General features: G+C 35.9%; 3 protein-coding genes across 8 annotated transcripts in view; 2 read left to right on the top strand and 1 right to left on the bottom strand.

The window, feature by feature from the left end:
* The window catches only part of LOC113048518 (transcription factor ETV6-like), a 12,921-nt gene extending 9,313 nt beyond the window's left edge, over positions 1-3,608 (top strand). For 3 of the 4 annotated variants that reach the window (XM_026210377.1, XM_026210378.1, XM_026210379.1), the window contains 5 exons: positions 632-751; positions 1,716-2,180; positions 2,256-2,398; positions 2,686-2,786; positions 3,133-3,608. In XM_026210377.1, the coding sequence (XP_026066162.1) occupies positions 632-751; positions 1,716-2,180; positions 2,256-2,398; positions 2,686-2,786; positions 3,133-3,235 (932 nt within the window). In that variant the 3' untranslated portion in view covers positions 3,236-3,608. The remainder of the gene's footprint in view (positions 1-631; positions 752-1,715; positions 2,181-2,255; positions 2,399-2,685; positions 2,787-3,132) is intronic. The other variant, XR_003276494.1, reaches the window with a different exon arrangement.
* Positions 1-17,530, bottom strand: part of LOC113048471 (B-cell receptor CD22-like) — a 1,131,192-nt gene that overhangs the window by 976,435 nt on the left and 137,227 nt on the right. The window lies entirely within an intron of this gene.
* Positions 5,472-17,201, top strand: LOC113048570 (protein FAM19A2-like). Its single transcript, XM_026210448.1, has 4 exons — positions 5,472-5,832; positions 13,719-13,807; positions 15,129-15,275; positions 17,071-17,201. The coding sequence occupies exons 2-4, from the start codon at positions 13,720-13,722 to the stop codon at positions 17,199-17,201; spliced, it is 366 nt and encodes a 121-aa protein (XP_026066233.1). The 5' UTR covers positions 5,472-5,832; position 13,719.

The following is a 17,530-nucleotide window of genomic DNA, read 5'->3' as shown; positions in this document are numbered from 1 at the left end:
ATTTTATTCATTTGTAATTAATTTTCCATCTTTATTTGACCCTCTAACTTTAACACTCACTATTCTAATTCTATTCTTTAAAAAATCTAACTACCTTTCTAATCTTTTTGTATTCTATTTTCTTTTCATTTATTATGCAATTGTGTGTGTGTGTGTGTGTGTAAAGACCTCTAACACTATTTACTATACTACTTCTATCTGTTTTCTTTTTATTTATTATATTATTTAAAATCCCATGCTACGTGTACTGTGTTAACCTAACTGAGACTTGTTATAGCACTTATATATCATTGCTCTTTTTGCTGTTTTTGATTGCTTCCACTGTCTTCATCTGTAAGTCGCTTTGGATAAAAGCATCTGCTAAATGAATAAATGTAATGTAAATGTAATGTAATTTAATTAATTTTGTTCATTTAATATCATAGAATCAAATTAATTTTATTCACTTGAATTTTATTCATGTATTTGAGTTATTTTAGTCATTACTATAACTAATTTGTATATTTTATTTGTTTTATTTAATTTAGTTTTACATTTATGTTTGATTGTAGCCTTCACTCGCGTCTGTGTGTCCCGTGCAGCAGCAGCTGATGACGTGTGTGTGTGTGTGTGTGTGTGCTCTGATTGACAGGTGATGTTCTGTACGAGCTCCTGCAGCACATCCTGAAGCAGAGGAAGCCTTCCCCGTTCTTCCCCATCGGCTCCTTCCTCTCGCTGAACGACGCGCCGCTGCAGACGCACAAACACGAAGGTGAGCTGCTCTTCTTCTTCTTCTGTGAGCGAGGGTTGAGTCTGAAACACTGGAGTTCAACACGATCCCGCAGGAAGAGCCTGTCTGGAATATTGACAGAAGAACCGGTCGGACGAGGAAGCGCTGCTGGAGTTAAACAGAGACAAACAACAACAGGAGCATGTGAGAAGACTTCCTGAAAGACGATCGCATGCGTCACATGATGCATCTAAACACACGCACTCTGACGTCACACGATCACAGAAGAGCTCCAGAATCTGCACAGAGCTCTCTGGCATCCTCTAGTGGCGGGATGATTTACACATTAAAAGTGTCAGGAAAAATCATTTATAATATAACAAGAGATTTATATCTATTAAAAATATATATTTTAAAACGTTCAATTCATCTGTGAATTTTTAATGACATTATCAACAACAAAATATTATTTAAAACATGAAGCACATAATTCATGTATATGTTACTTTAAAATAATAAATATGCACATAATATATATTTAAATTGTAATTTGCTATAATTTATTTTAAATATTTAAATATTTTTAATAACGTTTTAAAAAAATACACTCTTGTTGAAATATATATATGTCTTTCTTTTTTAAAGAAATTAATACTTTTAATTTGCAAAGGATGCACTTAAGTTGCTTCTAAAGTGCTGGGAAAGACATTTATAACTTAGATCTAAGAATATTGGGTAATTAAAAAAATAAATACATTTATGGGGGTTAAAAGTGAATTTTACATCTGATCTCTGAGCTCACTTCCAGAATAAAAGTCTCCTGATAATCCACTCGCCCCCATGATGTTCATGTCTTTCTTTCTTCATGATGCCTTTCTTTACTGTTTTTGATCAAATACTGTACATTTTTTACTTTACATGTATTTTTATGTATTAACTTTATTTAATGAATAGTATTTAAGAGATTCTGATGTTGATTCTCTCTCTCTCTCTGTGTGTGTGTCAGAAACGGTACGCCGGCCGCCGCGCGCCACAGACGCTCTTCCTCTGCATCCGCCGACCATCGAGCTGCGCCATCGCTCGCCCCATCATCCGCCCGCCCCGCTGCGCTCGGCCGAGGACCCCCAGCAGGTGTCCGCACAGCTGCCCGACAGCAACCACCACCCACCGGACGACATCTATCCGCTGTCCATGTCTCCGTCCGCGGCTAACGGTCACTGCGCTCTTCAGGAGGAGCCTCCGCCGCCGCGCGTCATCCAGCTCATGCCCAGCGCCATCATGCACCCGCTGCTGAGCCCAGACTTCAGGAGGACGCCTCAGGAGAACGGCCGCGAGGTCAAAGGTCATGCACACTTCGCCCATCAGACGCCCCTCCAGCTCCCCCTGCAGGACGAGCGTCACTACCGCAATCACATCATCATGACCGTCTCTCCTCCAGCGGAGCAGGCCACGCCCATCGGCCGCATCGCAGGTCAGGCTCCGCCCCCTCCTCCAGACTTATGAAACTATGACTGGAGATTGTGATTGTGATTGTGTTGTGTGTCAGACTGCAGGCTGTTGTGGGATTACGTCTATCAGCTTCTGTCGGACAGTCGCTACGAAAACTACATCCGCTGGGAGGACCGCGAGACCAAAGTCTTCCGCATCATGGACCCCAACGGTTTGGCCCGACTGTGGGGGAACCATAAGGTACCGGACACCTAAAAAAAATACGGATTTAGATTTAAACCAAAAAAAGTTTCAATTAAATCATTAAAATATAAAATGGGTAAAATAAAGTTTAATTTTAAATACAAATAATAAAATATTAAAAACAATATATTAACTATTAAATTAAATATAAAAAATTGAGTAATTTTATTTTATTAAATAATGCAAAGATAAAATAAAACCATTCAAATCTATAATCTAAAATACATTTTTATTACAATTAACATTCAAGAGTGCATTAGTGTTGTGATGTGTTGCTCACACAGAACAGAACCAACATGACGTATGAGAAGATGTCGCGAGCGCTGAGACACTACTACAAACTCAACATCATCAGGAAGGAGCCGGGACAGAGACTGCTCTTCAGGTCAGTGTGTGTGTGTGTGTGTGTGTGTGTGTGTGTGTGTGTGTGTGTGTGTGTGTGAGAGAGAGAGTGAGTGTGTGTGTGTGTGTGTCTGTGGGTATGTGTGTGTGTGTGTGTGTGTGCGACAAAATGACTCCGCAATGATAGTAAAACCTGAAATGTTTGTCATTGTGGTCCCCATAAGTTAAAAAAAAAAGGAAAATAGTAAAAATAGTAAATGATGTAGGTTTAGGGTTAGGAGATAGAAAATAGAATAAATTTTGGTCAGTATGAAAGTAATAGAAGTCTATGGAAAGTCCCCACAATTGACAGAAACAAACGTGTGTGTGTGTGTGTGTGTGCGCCGCAGGTTCATGAAGACCCCAGACGAGATCATGAGCGGGCAGACGGAGCGTCTGGAGCACCTGGAGTCAGACACAGACGATCAGATCTACGTGAAGGAGGAGTGCTGAGCCGAGACGCTCCACACCATGAACTTCTGAAGCCACAGATGCCTCGGTCCGTCTGACCTTTGACCTCTGTGTGACCTCCAGATCACGGAGGATCTGCACTGCACTGCTCTCAGTCTGTCAAAGCCCTCCTACTCGCTGTTTTTATAGTCTTCTACTTCAGCAAACTTCACGGTGACAATCATTTTAATGACAAACGATGCTCTTTTACAAATCAGATCTAGAAATTGTTGGTGCAGCTTTTTTTCTCTTTGGTAAGTATATTGTACGAAGATCTGTTGCAATTTGTATAAACATGGGATGACTAGAATGCTGGTGAAAATGTGATTCAATTCTACAATAAATTTTACTGAGTGACACAGGTGTGTTTACAGAATTTGTTTTATGTCCATTTATTTCCATGCACTATATATATATGTGTGTGTGTACGTGTGTGTGTGAATTAGTAATATTTAATTTTGATTATTGTTTATTTTTGTGCTCAGCTAATTTAAGTGATGCCTCTTTAAAATGTGTTTCAAAGTAAATAATGTTTCTTAGGAAGCACATTTATTTCTGTTCTGTCAAATGTCAATATGTGAAGAAAGGTTACAACATAAAATGCATTTCATTTTTTTAATTGAGGATTTTCAGGGGGAAAACAATCGGTTCAAACTGATTTAATAAAAAAAAACAATATGCGGATTTTATTTATTTGTAATTTAACCTTATTTGATTGATGTGTTTATCCATTAATTGCACAGTACTACAGAATAAATAATGTATTCTGAGGTGTTAATAAACAGCTAGTTAGAGGGATTTAGGACGAACCTGAAGCTAATGCTCCTTGTGGTTTGTTTATCATGCACTAGCTGCTTTTGCTACACACTTAACTAATAGCATACTCTAAATAAAACGACCCCGTTATGTCAATAATTTTGCCTATAGGTAGTTTTGTAGGTAAACGCTTCCTGGTTTTATCTAAACAAAGCCTTATTTGTGTTTAAAAACTGGTGAAAGTCAGCGTGGATTAGCATGCAGTATCAGAGGCGTCCGCACGGTGGCGCCACACATCCATCAATCACACACTCCGATCTCCTGATCCTCCGCAGTAACACCCCATCACCGTCTTTACTACAGCATCTATACTGATACAGCCCTACTACAGGGAAATCTCTGAAAAACATCTGTAGAGATGGGGATCCGGAACCACGTGACTGCAGCGCCGTGTCTCGGTAACACTGCAGGCCTACTTCTGTTAATATAAGAATAAACACTGACAATCATCGCGTGCTAAATGTGTTAAATGTGAAATAAAACCTCACTCAAAAATACTAACCTGGCGGTTTGGGACATTTCTGATGATAATGGTCGTCGTAGGTTCTCCGATCTCCGCACACGGTGCACGTTCTGTAACGTTTATAGTCGTAACGTTACAATTAACGTTAATAGAACGTTCGTTTAGATTTCTCTGGTCTTTTTATGTTCTCAAAAAGTTTGCCTAAACGCGTTGTTTATACGTCATGCATGGAACTTATTTTTAAACGTTTACTGTTATGTTTCTGTTAAAATGTTAAATGTTACAACTTTTAGAAAGTTCAGAGAATACTCGGAAATAAGCTTCTCAGTAACGTTAGCCGTGGCATTGTGCCAACCTTACTTTACATCTGTGTAAATAAGATTTTGTTTACATTTAAAAATTATAATAGTTGAGAAACAGGCTATAGCTAAACGGTTTAGAGTGGATTATAGATGGATTCGCCTTTTTGATAACTGACATAAATATGAGTTTAGTTTGAGACATCAGTCAGCGTTTCCTTTATGGGCCGCCTCATGATTTGCTTTGGTTTATTTTTTGAGATATTTGTTTTGTTTATTACTAGTTTCGTAACAATATATTAATCATTCAATGCCATTTTGTGATCAGAATGTATGTCGCCTATGACATAATCCGGTATAACTATGTTCATCTGACGTTTCTGAAATGTTGTTTGAGAAATATTCAGAGAACATTTGAAAATAACGTTCTCATAATGTCTACGAAGTGGTCACATGGGACGTTCTTTTAACTATGTTAGATTAAAAAAAATGGAACATGTTTTAAACATTCAGAGAACACTCAGAAATAACGTTTTAATGTGGTTTGCACAGCGTTCCCTTACGACATATTTTGTGATCTGGAGTGATAGGCTTAGAGTTTAATATAAATGAATTGTAGTATTGTGTGTGTGTGAGTGTGTGTGTGTGTGTGTGTGAGAGAGAGAAAGGGGGGGGGGTGGAGGTTTGACTGACTGTGTGTGTATTTCAGTCAGTCAGTGTGTGTGAAGCTCAGAGAAGAGCAACATAATTTTCTCTCTCTCCATCTTTTGTCTTAATTTTTTTGCCTTCTGTTTTTACGGTGCATAATAAACGTTACAGCTTATTCAAACAGAAGACGCGGGAAGCGTTCTGGGACGGTTAAAGACGGTTAGTGACGGTTAGGCGCTCCCCTCGCGCGCGGATCTGAATCATGTGAAGCGCGGCTGACTGAGCCGAACCTACAGGAAGCGGAAACCCTGTCTCCCGCCGGACTGATCGCGCAATTATCGGATGGATTGATCAGGAGCGCGCAGGTGCGACAGGTAACGTTCTTCATTCCGTTCTTAATCTGTCGCGAGCGCGGGTGAGTCGGCTATCAATCAACCGGAGCCTCGAATAAACTAAAAACACATAAAACCGTTTGGAAATCTAGTTTAAATATAGGAATAGAGTTTAAAGTGATCATTGATTGATTATTTGGTGACTGACAGCACGATCAGTTTTGTTTTAGACACCCGTCACCGCTAACATCTGGTTAATTTTGTTTATTATGTCAGTGTCATATAAAGATACAGTATTAATCACTCGGTATGGTAGTAGTGTTTGTTCAGGATCTTTTTTAGAATGTCTCTAACATGTTGAAATGTTCAGTATTCATTAAGATTCTTATGTTATTTCATGGTCACGAAAACATTTCTTACAGCCTTTCTTGCAAACGTATCACTCAAAATTGAACTTCATTTGAACGTTTAATTATAATATCCTAAGAACATGAAAATATCCAGTTTTCTTGTTGAAAGTAGAACATTATTTAAATGTTACAAAAAAGTTTATTTCTCATCCAAATTATTACACTATTTGAATGTTTACTTTTAATTTTCTAAGTGTTCTTGCATTATATCAGAAGGTTATTTAAAGGTTACAAAAACTTTTCTCAGAACTTTCATCAAACACAGATTACATTGTTTGGATGTTTTGAGAATGTTGGTCTCAGAAGGTTTTCTCTCAGCATTATGAGAATGTGTTTCAAATATTAATAACATCACAAGAACGTTACATTATTTTAACAACGTTTGTCCTTACATTTCTATAACTTAAAAAAACATTGTGAGAAAATTCCTGTGGCGTATTTGATTGATTTGAAGCAGGCAACTGTGTGTGTGTGTGTGTGTGTGTGTGTGTGTGTGTGTGTGTGTTTTCAATCCGCTGAGCATCAGAATGCTTCAGATGCTTCGAATGGAGAAAGAAAACATTCTAATGTTTATTCTAAATAATCACAGCGGAGGAGGAACTTAACAGGCAGATGTTAACATAGCTTATGTTGAAGAGGTTACAGGAGAGGAAGACGAGGGATGAAGAAGATAAACTACAGAAATGAAGAAGAATCGAAGGCTGAGTGGCTCCTGATCATCTTAATTTCTACTGAGGATTACTGAGAGTAAATAAAAAGCGTGACATTATCAGGACAGTTTAGATTTTTAACAAAATCAATTAACAAACATTATAATGTAAAAGGTTTCAAATCTGGGCCTCTTTATTTTTGGGTCACACTTGGTACCTTCGTGGTCAGAAGCCTTGAATTCCTCCCTTCAAAGGAATAATCAATGGTAATATTTTTTTATGATTATTATTTAGAGTTTTGAGGGGATTCTATGACACTATGCAATATTAGTTTTTACTTAGCTATTTTTTTTCCATAGTTATTCTTTGATCTTGAATGTACCAAGTTTGTTTGTCATGTTGACTAAAGTGCTTTCCAATAAAACAAATACAACTAAATAACCAAAACTACAAGTGAAATTATTGTTCGGCCTTTTAAAAAAATCAGAATGTCCATGATTTTATTTAATTTTTTGTCTGTTAACAGCAATTTCAACAAAAGTCAGCGGATGAATGAAGTGTTCCATTCAAATAAACTATGATTGTTACAATTTCTAAACTTTCTGTTCAAAAGTGACTGAAGAGGCCCAGATTGAACTAGTTGTTAGAATCAAACATAGAATTATTTCTAAAAACACTGATATAGAACACATAAGTGACCGTACCAGGGTGATATGGAAACAGTATCATACTCATATTGTTGCGCATCAGTGCAGATGTTTGTTGTTCAGAGGTCACGACCCCGTCTGCTCGGGATGGATCGGTGGTTTTGGTGTTTAGGTTGTGAATGTCTCATCTGTTGCTCATTTATAGGACATCACATGTGCTCCGCTTTATTCCAGATGACATTAATTAGGGACAAACACATCGACTTCTCCGCACTCATATTTTATGCATCACTGAACCTCATGACTGGAATGACAGGTTCGTGTCACACATGCAGTTTCTCTCATCCGTCTGTGAAAGCAGCGCTCGATATTAGCATTTGCAAAAAAAAAAAAATTAAAAATGGTTATGACCCGTCTTCCAGGACAGATTGAAGTCGGCATGAAACCAAATACAACCAATTTTCATTGGTTCATGGAATATTCCTAAACTAAAAAAAACAAGCCATGTTCAACCGTGACAAATTTAATTGAAATTGAAAAAACTGTTAATATATTTGATTTAAAAACATATTCCTATACAATCCATCATTTTTATACATTTTATAATTGCATCTTATCATTTGAACTTTGAAAAATAATGTTGTTTTTTTGTAGCACGTGCACAGGATTTTTTTTCGTCTGATAAACCTGACATTCTAAACAGTATTATGAATATTGTTTGGCTATTTGAGAAAAATCTATTTTGTTTGTATGCAGAAACGTAAATGTAAAACATGACCTTCTTCTCTGATGAGGGCGGGGCAATAATAATAACCCCTCCCCTCCAGTAACCTGTCAATCACAGCAAACCACACCCATCCATCCAATCAAAATCATTTTGATTTCTCATTTAAGAAGCCGTTTCACTTAAATCCAATATCCAGAATCACAAATGAGCTTAGATTATAACACCAGCCAAAGATCGTTCAGTTCCCAGGACACAACGTTATTATGAGGGAAAAAAGAACTGGTGAGAGCATAAAAAATAGACATTATCTGACTGTAATGGTGCATACGCATAGACTGTAATTACATTGACTTCTGTTTTTGTTTTCTCCATTGACCCTGGCTATTACACTGCTGATCTGACACATAAACACTGGAAACCTGCTAATGAAGCTCAACGAGGCTTCCTGCGGTGTTTTAGCACTGATTTCATTGTCATGTGTGTGGCTGGCTGCTATTCTTGGCCGTCCTCATCACCTTGAGTCCTGCATTAATCTGGACTGGTGTCGGTCTCTGAACATATTGTGCCCTGTTGAGATGGAGGAGAGCTCGACCCTGACGAGAGAGAGCGGATCTTAACCGGACGGCTGCGGAAAAACAGTATAATCATTGAAAAATTCTACATTTTGGGTGGAAATAAAGTTAAAGGAAAAAAACATCCTGGCTCTTCCAATGCTTTTTAATGGCAGTAAATGGGTGTTGTTTTTTTAGTAGTCCAAAAAGTGCATTCATCCATAGTAAAAAGTGCCTCACATAGCTCTGGGGGTTGAATAAAAGCCTCCTGTAGCGAATGCATGCATTTTAGTAAATATTATTTAAAACAATATAAACATCATTTCTACCTTTATTGCACTTCTTTTGTGTTATTGAAAAATAACACCCATTCACTGCCATTATAAAGCTTGGAAGAGCCCAGATGTTTTTTATTAATATATCTCTGATTGGATTCGTCTGAAAGAAGAAAGTGATATACAGCTGATGGCTTGAGGGTGAGTACATCATGGGATGCGACTACCAAAAATTATTTGGTAATATAATATATAATTTTTGTCTCGTTTATCTCAGTATTCTTAAATCAAGATCTTGAAATAGTACTTCGTATATCAAGTCTTGAAATAAACCTCAAAATTCATCTTTAAAAAAAAGAAATAAAGAGAAGTAATCTTAACTAGATTATTTTTCTGAACATAATTCTACACATAATTCTTATACTTCTTTTAAGGATATCTGAATTCTTCTCGAGTCATGTAAATGCATCTTTATTTAAGAATGTTTAGATATTAGTGCCGGAAAGCAAGAGAAATATAGCAAGTGAATGGTGCGCTGAAGTCGTTTCACGTGTATTTTGAGTTTAATTGTTTAATTAAGTGTGTTACATAATCATCCGTCACTTCCTGTCTGCGTCCAATGAGAGCGTGCACAGCGAGGCTAAAAATAATCCATGTTTCTGACTCCTTTCATCACACTTCTGTCAGAGAAACAAGCTGCACACGCGATATCAGAGATTCATGAAGAAAAACAGCTTTAAATGTCATGAAATAAGCATTAGTTTAATAGCTGCCACTCAATAGATCAGTAAGAAGTTGTTGTGCACAATAATTAATGCTGTGCCAAAACAGAACGACAACTGAAGGAAACAGACGTCGTGTACGAGTTTGTTCTTGTGCTGTGAATCTGAGTGGGTTTTGAGCTGGAAAGGTCATGCAGGTGTCAGGTTCGTGGATTCACAGGTGTGTTACGTGTCCAGGATCTGCTGTGAATCGACACACTTTCTGCAGAAACCGGATTGAACTGTGTGCAGAACATCTCTCCTTCTGAGAGCAAAACAACCAAATGCAGCTTCATTTTGGACGCCGATGTTCGGTCGGCTGCCGTAGACTTTGAGTGTGTCTAAACACACGTGTGTTCGAATTAAAGCTCAGTTCAGCTTCTCTCAGAGCTGTGATGAAAACACAAAGCATGCTGGGATGACGTCTCCAACAGCTCGGTGTGCTGCTGACGAGACACAAAACTGCAGCTTTTTATTGATCTCTTTACATTTCTTTAATCTTTGCTTCAGAGTTTAGATTATAAAAGACAAAAGGCATCAGTTGCATAGACGATGAACATCAGAAACATCTTTGCTGATGCACTCAAAAAAAAAAAAAAAAAAAAAAAAAAAACCATTGTAGACATTGTTTTGATGCTCCTAAACTGTAAAAAAAAAAAAAGGTCAGTTTTCTTGTTGTAACCATAAAATTATTTAAAGGTCACAAAAATATAACTTTATTTTCACCTAAAATATAACATTAGGCTATTTGAATGATGAAAATGTCAGTTTGTCTTGTCGTAAGTACAGTGTTATTTAAAAGTTACAAAAGTGTCAGTTTGTCTTGTCCTGATTAGAATGTAATTTGAAAGGTTACAATGTTTCCTACAACATTCTAATAACTTGATACTAACATTCTACTCCTGTTTCTGAACTCTTCTATGGAAGCACGTTTCTGCCACTGAATAAAAAAAAAACTTTTTATTGTATCTCACATTTCTGACTTCTTATCTCACAGTCGCGAGATATAAACTGCCAATTCGGAAAAAAGAAAAAAAAAGTTGCCAATTTTATTTTTTATTCAGTGGCGGAAACGGCCCGCATAGTATTCATTATTGATGCTGCCATCACAAAAAGAGCAATTAAAAGCAGATCAGAAATAGAGCGTTCGTGTTACACAGGCAAACATTAGAGCGATTGACATTGATTAGTGTGTGTGAGGTGAAGAGCTAATGGTGGCACACTGAATCTCACAGACATTGATTGGAACGAGAGACACGGATGACGCTCAGATCGCTTTATTCTCCTCGTGTCTCGGGTCAGAAACCTTACTGATCATGATCAAGTAAAGGTCAGAATAAGGTCAGTAATATCTCCAGATGAACCCTTCCTGGACTGAAGCAGCTCAGCTTTACTTGATTCTCCATCAATCATGTTTTAGAGTCTCAAATCTTTTGAGGAGCGTTTGTTTCCAGAAGCTTTACTTTCTCTGTTTCTCAGGCTCTAAAGTGCTTCTAAACTGACTCTGAAGTGGCTTCGGCTGAAGAAACACAGTGTTGCCAAATTTTGCAACTTTTCACCTTTCTCCTCCAGAAGCACATGGCAACAAATGTAGCTATTTATTTATTTATTTATTTGGCATCTGTAACTTTTGGCAAGCGACTAAAATGATAAAAAGGAACATTTAACATGTACTTGTGATTGTTGATCAGTTGGTACACTGTAAGAAAAATATCAAGAAAAATGGAACAGGTACTATTACTTAACCCAAAAAATACAATGCATAATTAAAAATACAGAAAATTCCTTAATATCAGCACTTTTTACAGACTTTTCTCAAAGTGCATGCATTAGCTAACTACTAACACACTTGTTTTCTAACTAACAAAAGGAAAAGTTGTATTGTAATTGTTAAGAAATGTGTACGTCTGCAAACATTTATATTTGAATGTTATATCATGCATAAAAAATGTGCATACATCAAATATTTTTTTGCTGAGATTTGATGCAGTGACACAATTGTGCGTCGTGATTACGTTAATGACGTCATCCCGAAGTGACCGTCGTAATGAAGACGAATGGCACGACGACAGCCTCCTTTTGAACCAGACTAGATTCTTATTTTAATAATTCATCCTACTGATGCGTGTGAGTTTATTAATGTTTGCAATAGTCCAAAGTTTAACGGCGTGTTCTCTTGTTTGGTGCATAAATTATGCAGATGTCCTGAGGGTTTGCAGTACAACACAGAGACCTGAATTAAACATGAAGAGCTTTTAGAATAAAGCGCACAATTAGAAGCGGCTCGTTCCTCTCTGACAGATTCTTAATGAGAAAATAAGTCTGCGTTCCTCCCCTCCGGCGCTCGAATTAAAGACTTTTATAAGGTCATTGGATCAGATTCCCAAGGTGATATAGTATGAAGCAATTAGACGCCATTTATGAGTATGAAGTGAACATAAATATTAGTGCGACTTCAGATTTAGTGTTTCGTATATAATTCATGATGTAGTAACAGCTCACCTTTGAGAATTGATAACACCTGAAGATATGATAATAAATACGACTAATTCAACATGTCCACTTATTTACATTCGTGTTGTGTACTTAAATAATAATAACAATAATAAATACAGAAACATCTGAAACTTTTATTAAGCAGATCTAATGTTCATAACATCTTTACACACTTAACTCAAAATATCTTTTTGTTTTGTTTTTCATTTTGCTGTAATCTAAATCTTGTAAAATAAAATATTAGTAGTAGTAGTATTAAATAGTATTATTATTAGAGTTATTTATTGGTATTTTAAATATGTATTGCTATATGTATATATATATATATATATATATATATATATATATATATATATATATAAGATTCATTTGTTTTTTAAAACTGTTGTAAAATAAAATAAATAGTATTTCATTGTATTATTACTATAGTTGTTGATTGATTATTTATTGATTTTTAAATATATTTTAATGTTTAATTAATCTTATATGATCATAATTAATAGTTCAAGATATTTTTGAAAACTGATGTAAAATAAAATAATTATTAATAAACCGTATTATTACTGCAGTAATATATTTATTGATTGATTTATTAGTAATGTATTGATTTGTATTAATTTTATGCATTTAAATTTAATAATGTAATAAATGTATAAATAAAGAGAGAAGGATTTATTTAAAAACTGTTGAAATAAAACTTCTATGTGTGTGTGCGCGTGTTAGTGTGTGTGTCTATGTGTGTGTCTATGTGTGTGCGCGTTTGTGTGTGTGTCTATAAGTGTGTGTGTGTGTGTCTCTGTGTGTGTGTGTGTGTCTATGAGTGTGTGTGTGTTTGTGTGTCTATGAGTGTGTGTCTATGAGTGTGTGTGCGCGCACGTGTTTGTGTGTGTGTCTGTGTCTATGAGTGTGTGTGTGCATGTGTTTTTTTTTTTTTGTGTTTGTGCACGTTTGTGTGAGTGTGTGTGTGTGTGCACGTGTTTGTGTGTGTGTGTGTGTGTGTGTGTGTGTCTATGGGTGTGTGTGTGTGTGTGTGCTCGCGTGTTTGTGTGTGTATATGTGTGTGTGTGTGTGTGTCAGTCTCAGAAGATCTAATACTCATTACTCAACCACAATCCTAATAGCGATCGGAAAACAATCGGTCAGATCTCCAGCACCTCCGTAATGGAATATAGAAAGTGAATATCAGTTCATAACCGTGTGTAAGCGATACGCCCAGCTGCCAGTAATTACCATCTGTGTGACTGAGATCGTTTACATGACGCCTAACGAGCCTCAGCTCTGGAGCGTGTGTGTTTCTGCTCGAGTCTAAGCAGAAATCCTGGGAAGTTCACTTTGAATGACTCCAGTGAAAGCGGATGGGTGCCACAGTGAAGTTGTTCTCTGTGTCTGATGTGTGTGTGTTTGTGTGCAGGATGAGCATGAGGGATCTTCAGAAGGTTCTCACTCAGGTCCTCCTCCTGGCTCTCCTGGGATCTGCAGCTCAATCCAAGGAACATCACGGTGGGTCTCAAACCTGAATCCTAATACAGAAGCATCTTTTCATATTTATTTTTATTTTATTTCAATGGATTATTTTTTTATAATTTTAGTTTTAATTTAGTCATATTACTTTTATGAAGTATTTATATTTTATCTGATCACGTGAGATTCTTAGAAACGTAGTTCAGCAGAGGAAATCACAGCAGTGCACTTCCTGTTTCCTGTTCGATCCCCATCGATCCCAGCAGATCTCGCTTGTACAACTCCGTTTAATTAGAAAAGCTCGTCCGCTCTGAGTCTTAATTAGCTGTTTACTGCACACACACACACACACACAGAGGCGTCTCATAGAAATGTCAGCAGCAGTTAAAGTGCAGAGCGTGTGAATAATTGATCGGCTGGAAGGACAGCGTTGTCTCCTCCTGCGCTCCTTCAGGATTACAGCTTTAGTCCTGAAGAGTTCAGTGTTTCATATTTATTTATTTACCAGTAAAATCGATGTACTATTTTGATGATTGTGGTCCAGTGGTGTTTTAGTCAAGTCAGAGTCACTGTTAGTTATATAGCCCTTTTTAACAATGCAGATTGTATCAAAGCAGCTTTACAGTATTTTAAAAAGGAAACATTGTGTCAAGATCAGTGTGCTGTTGTCCTCCAGACGCCAGACGAGAACATCGCTTTCATTCTAGCCTGGGATTTCAGGATCAGTGACATGATGTGCTTTTTATTCAGTTTTATGATTATTATTATTATTTTATCTACCTATTTTTGTTTACTTTTTAAGTTCATTTATTGTGTCTATGATGGCGATTGTGTTCCAGTGCTATTTTAGTATCTTTGACACTAAAATGTGGCTTTTACTAAATTTGTTGAATTGTATTATTTTATTTTATTGTTTTCTTTCTTTCTTTCTTTCTTTCTTTGTTTTTTTTTTATATAAAAAATCTCTCTTTTACACTTTTATTTCTATTTTGATGATTGTGGTCCAACATTATTTATTTATTCATATTTTGAATTAGAATATTTTCTGTTGTAATTTTAATGTTAGATAAATGTTTAGCAATTTTGTTGCATGTGAGCTTTTGTCATTTTTCAAAAAATTCAAATAGATTAAATAAATTATATTTTAATGAATTAATAGTTTAATTAAATCATATTTTAATGAATTAATGTTTTAATTAATATTTCTGATAAAAAAAAATTATTTCACCTTTAGTTGTTTTAAAACATCAAGTTACACCGAGTGAAAATGGGAAATGTGAGTTGAGATGAAATGCTAAAAGTTTATTTTGTTTCAGTTTTTCTCAGTGAAAGTGATGCAGGTTGTGTTGTTGTGTTGCAGTGGTGCGGATGGGAACGTGTGAGGTGGTGGCCTTACACCGATGCTGCAATAAGAACAAGATCGAGGAGCGTTCGCAGACCGTCAAGTGCTCGTGTTTCCCGGGACAAGTGGCAGGAACCACCCGAGCGAATCCGTCCTGCGTAGACGGTACTAAAAACTAACTCTGAGTCCTATAATCCAGCAGAAACCAATCCTCACATTACAGCCAGATCACTGCACATGAAAACCAGACTCAACTGTACAAAATGATTATGAGAAAATACTATTCGAGTCTTTCTGCTTCAAAGTTTCTCATTTGATTTAATGTATTACTTCTCATTTCTTTGTAAATTATGAGTGAAAATTGTAAATAGTGTGGATTCTGTCACAGCTGTTTTAAATTCTTTTTAAATTCATTGTCATAAAATATATTAAATTAATTATTATAATTATAATATATAAATGATAAATGAATTACTTGTCAATGAAACTGTAGCGAAAATCGCTTGTATGTGTGGTTGAATAGATTGAGATGCTTTATGGATACGTTTGTAGTTGAAATCATTTTTTCTCAAGGTTATTATAGCAAGATAAAACTAAACTAAACTAGAATTAAAATAAAGTAAAAATATGTTTATTTGAAATTTAAATTAAGAAAAAAAACGAAATGTATTTTATTTCAGAAAATATTTATTTATAACAATAACAAAGATTTTTTAAAATAAATTACTTAAAAAAACTTTAACTAAAATCACAGTTTAAAAAAACTAAAACTAAAATCTAATAAAAAAACACAATCTTTTTATTTAATTAATCAAGCAAATAATGCTGTTGTGAATTGATCATGAAGTGAACTGCTTCTGCGCTCGTTTGCTGGTCAGCGTCATTAGCGCCGTGTTTAATGTCTGTCCGTTAATGAGGAAGCTGATTAAACTCTGATCACCTCTAATCGTTCCACGCCGTGTGAAATGAATGCTAACGGATCTGTTTGGATGGGTTCGGGCCCCTGAGTGCCGTCTGACCTATTCTCTGACATTTAGTCTCTGACATTCTCTGCAAATGAAAGCGCAGCTCGAATGTCCCCCATCTCCAAAAAAACATCAGCTCTTAACCTGCTGATGACGTTCTCCATCATCACGCCTCGTTCTGATGGCTGTAGCCCTCATAATGCATCCGACATCAACTCGAGAACCACCAGACTGTATCTGATCAGCAACTGATCGTTACTGAGGGAATGTGAAAAAAGGTCAAAGTTTTGAAAGCTACCATCTTATTATGACATTCTCTCCTTTTTATAAATGATTTAAAATTCCTAATTTTACCTGAAGCACACACACAAAAACTGTAATGCTATATTTATGTGTGTGTGTGTGTGTGTGTGTATATATAGATAGATATATATATGAAATTGGAATAAATGGAAATTTTATTCCTGGTAAATGCTCAAAATCAGTCTAAATGTATGAAATCTACATATTTATTTCCAACAAAACAACATCAAAACAACTTGAATATATATTACTCTGAATAATTTTTTTTTTTTTTGCGAAATATTAATGTTCCTCAACAAAATCCAGTTCTAAAAGTATGTGAGATATAATGTAGGAAAATCTGAAAAATATTTCATTAAAACTTTTGACACTAATATAACTCCATAGGTCATTTAACAAAGTATTTTTGGCACTAATGGTGCTCCATACGTACCCAGATCAAAATGAGCAGAACATATTAAATGGTTATTATCTCATACAAAATCTGAAAAAAATGAAATGATGTGTATTTTGAGACTCTTAAAGTGTCTGCAACATTCTGTTGTATTACTTACTAAAAACTTACTAAAAGACATTTTTATGCATCTCTTCCAGGTCAAGATGTATTTGAATGTGTAATGAGGGTAAAGCAATGATTTATTTTGCACTCACTCTCTGTGTGTGTGTGTGTGTGTGTGTGTGTGTGTGTTCAGCCTCTATCGTCCAGCAGAAGTGGTGGTGTCAGATGCATCCGTGTCTGGATGGAGAGGAATGTAAAGTGCTGCCGGATCTCAAAGGATGGAGCTGTGCTACGGGGAATAAGATCAAGACCACAAAGGTATGAAGACCCTCACGGTACAAACATGTTAAAATACCGTGATCTCAAGCGCTTCCATGACTAAAAAACACATTATATGCAGCCTTGTCTTTAATAATGATAATGTTCTCAAAGTGTTAGCACATGAACATTATTAATAAATCATTCATGGACTGTTTCAGTTGGATGCTCGTCTAACATTTTTTAAATGTAACTAGTTTCGGAATGTTCAGAGAACGTTCAAAAGTAACATTCTCTAATGTTTCAAAATGATCAAATGGAATGTTCCTTTAACGTTCACGTTTTTAAAAAAAACTGTATATTCAGAAAACACTCAGAAATAATGTTTTTATAAT

Source organism: Carassius auratus, chromosome 29 (genome assembly GCF_003368295.1).
Source record: "Carassius auratus strain Wakin chromosome 29, ASM336829v1, whole genome shotgun sequence".
In the NCBI taxonomy this organism is placed as follows: Eukaryota; Metazoa; Chordata; class Actinopteri; order Cypriniformes; family Cyprinidae; genus Carassius; species Carassius auratus.
Note: the sequence above shows the minus strand (reverse complement) of the source record. Positions and strands in the feature narration are given on the sequence as shown.

What these genes read in the sequence shown, in the direction of transcription:
- LOC113048570 (XM_026210448.1), top strand. Translation starts at nt 13,720, where the DNA reads ATGAGCATGAGGGATCTTCAGAAGGTTCTCACTCAGGTCCTCCTCCTG. An exon ending in TCAATCCAAGGAACATCACG is followed by an intron (nt 13,808 to 15,128) that starts GTGGGTCTCAAA and finishes GTTGTGTTGCAG; the next exon opens with TGGTGCGGATGGGAACGTGT. An exon ending in GAATCCGTCCTGCGTAGACG is followed by an intron (nt 15,276 to 17,070) that starts GTACTAAAAACT and finishes GTGTGTGTTCAG; the next exon opens with CCTCTATCGTCCAGCAGAAG.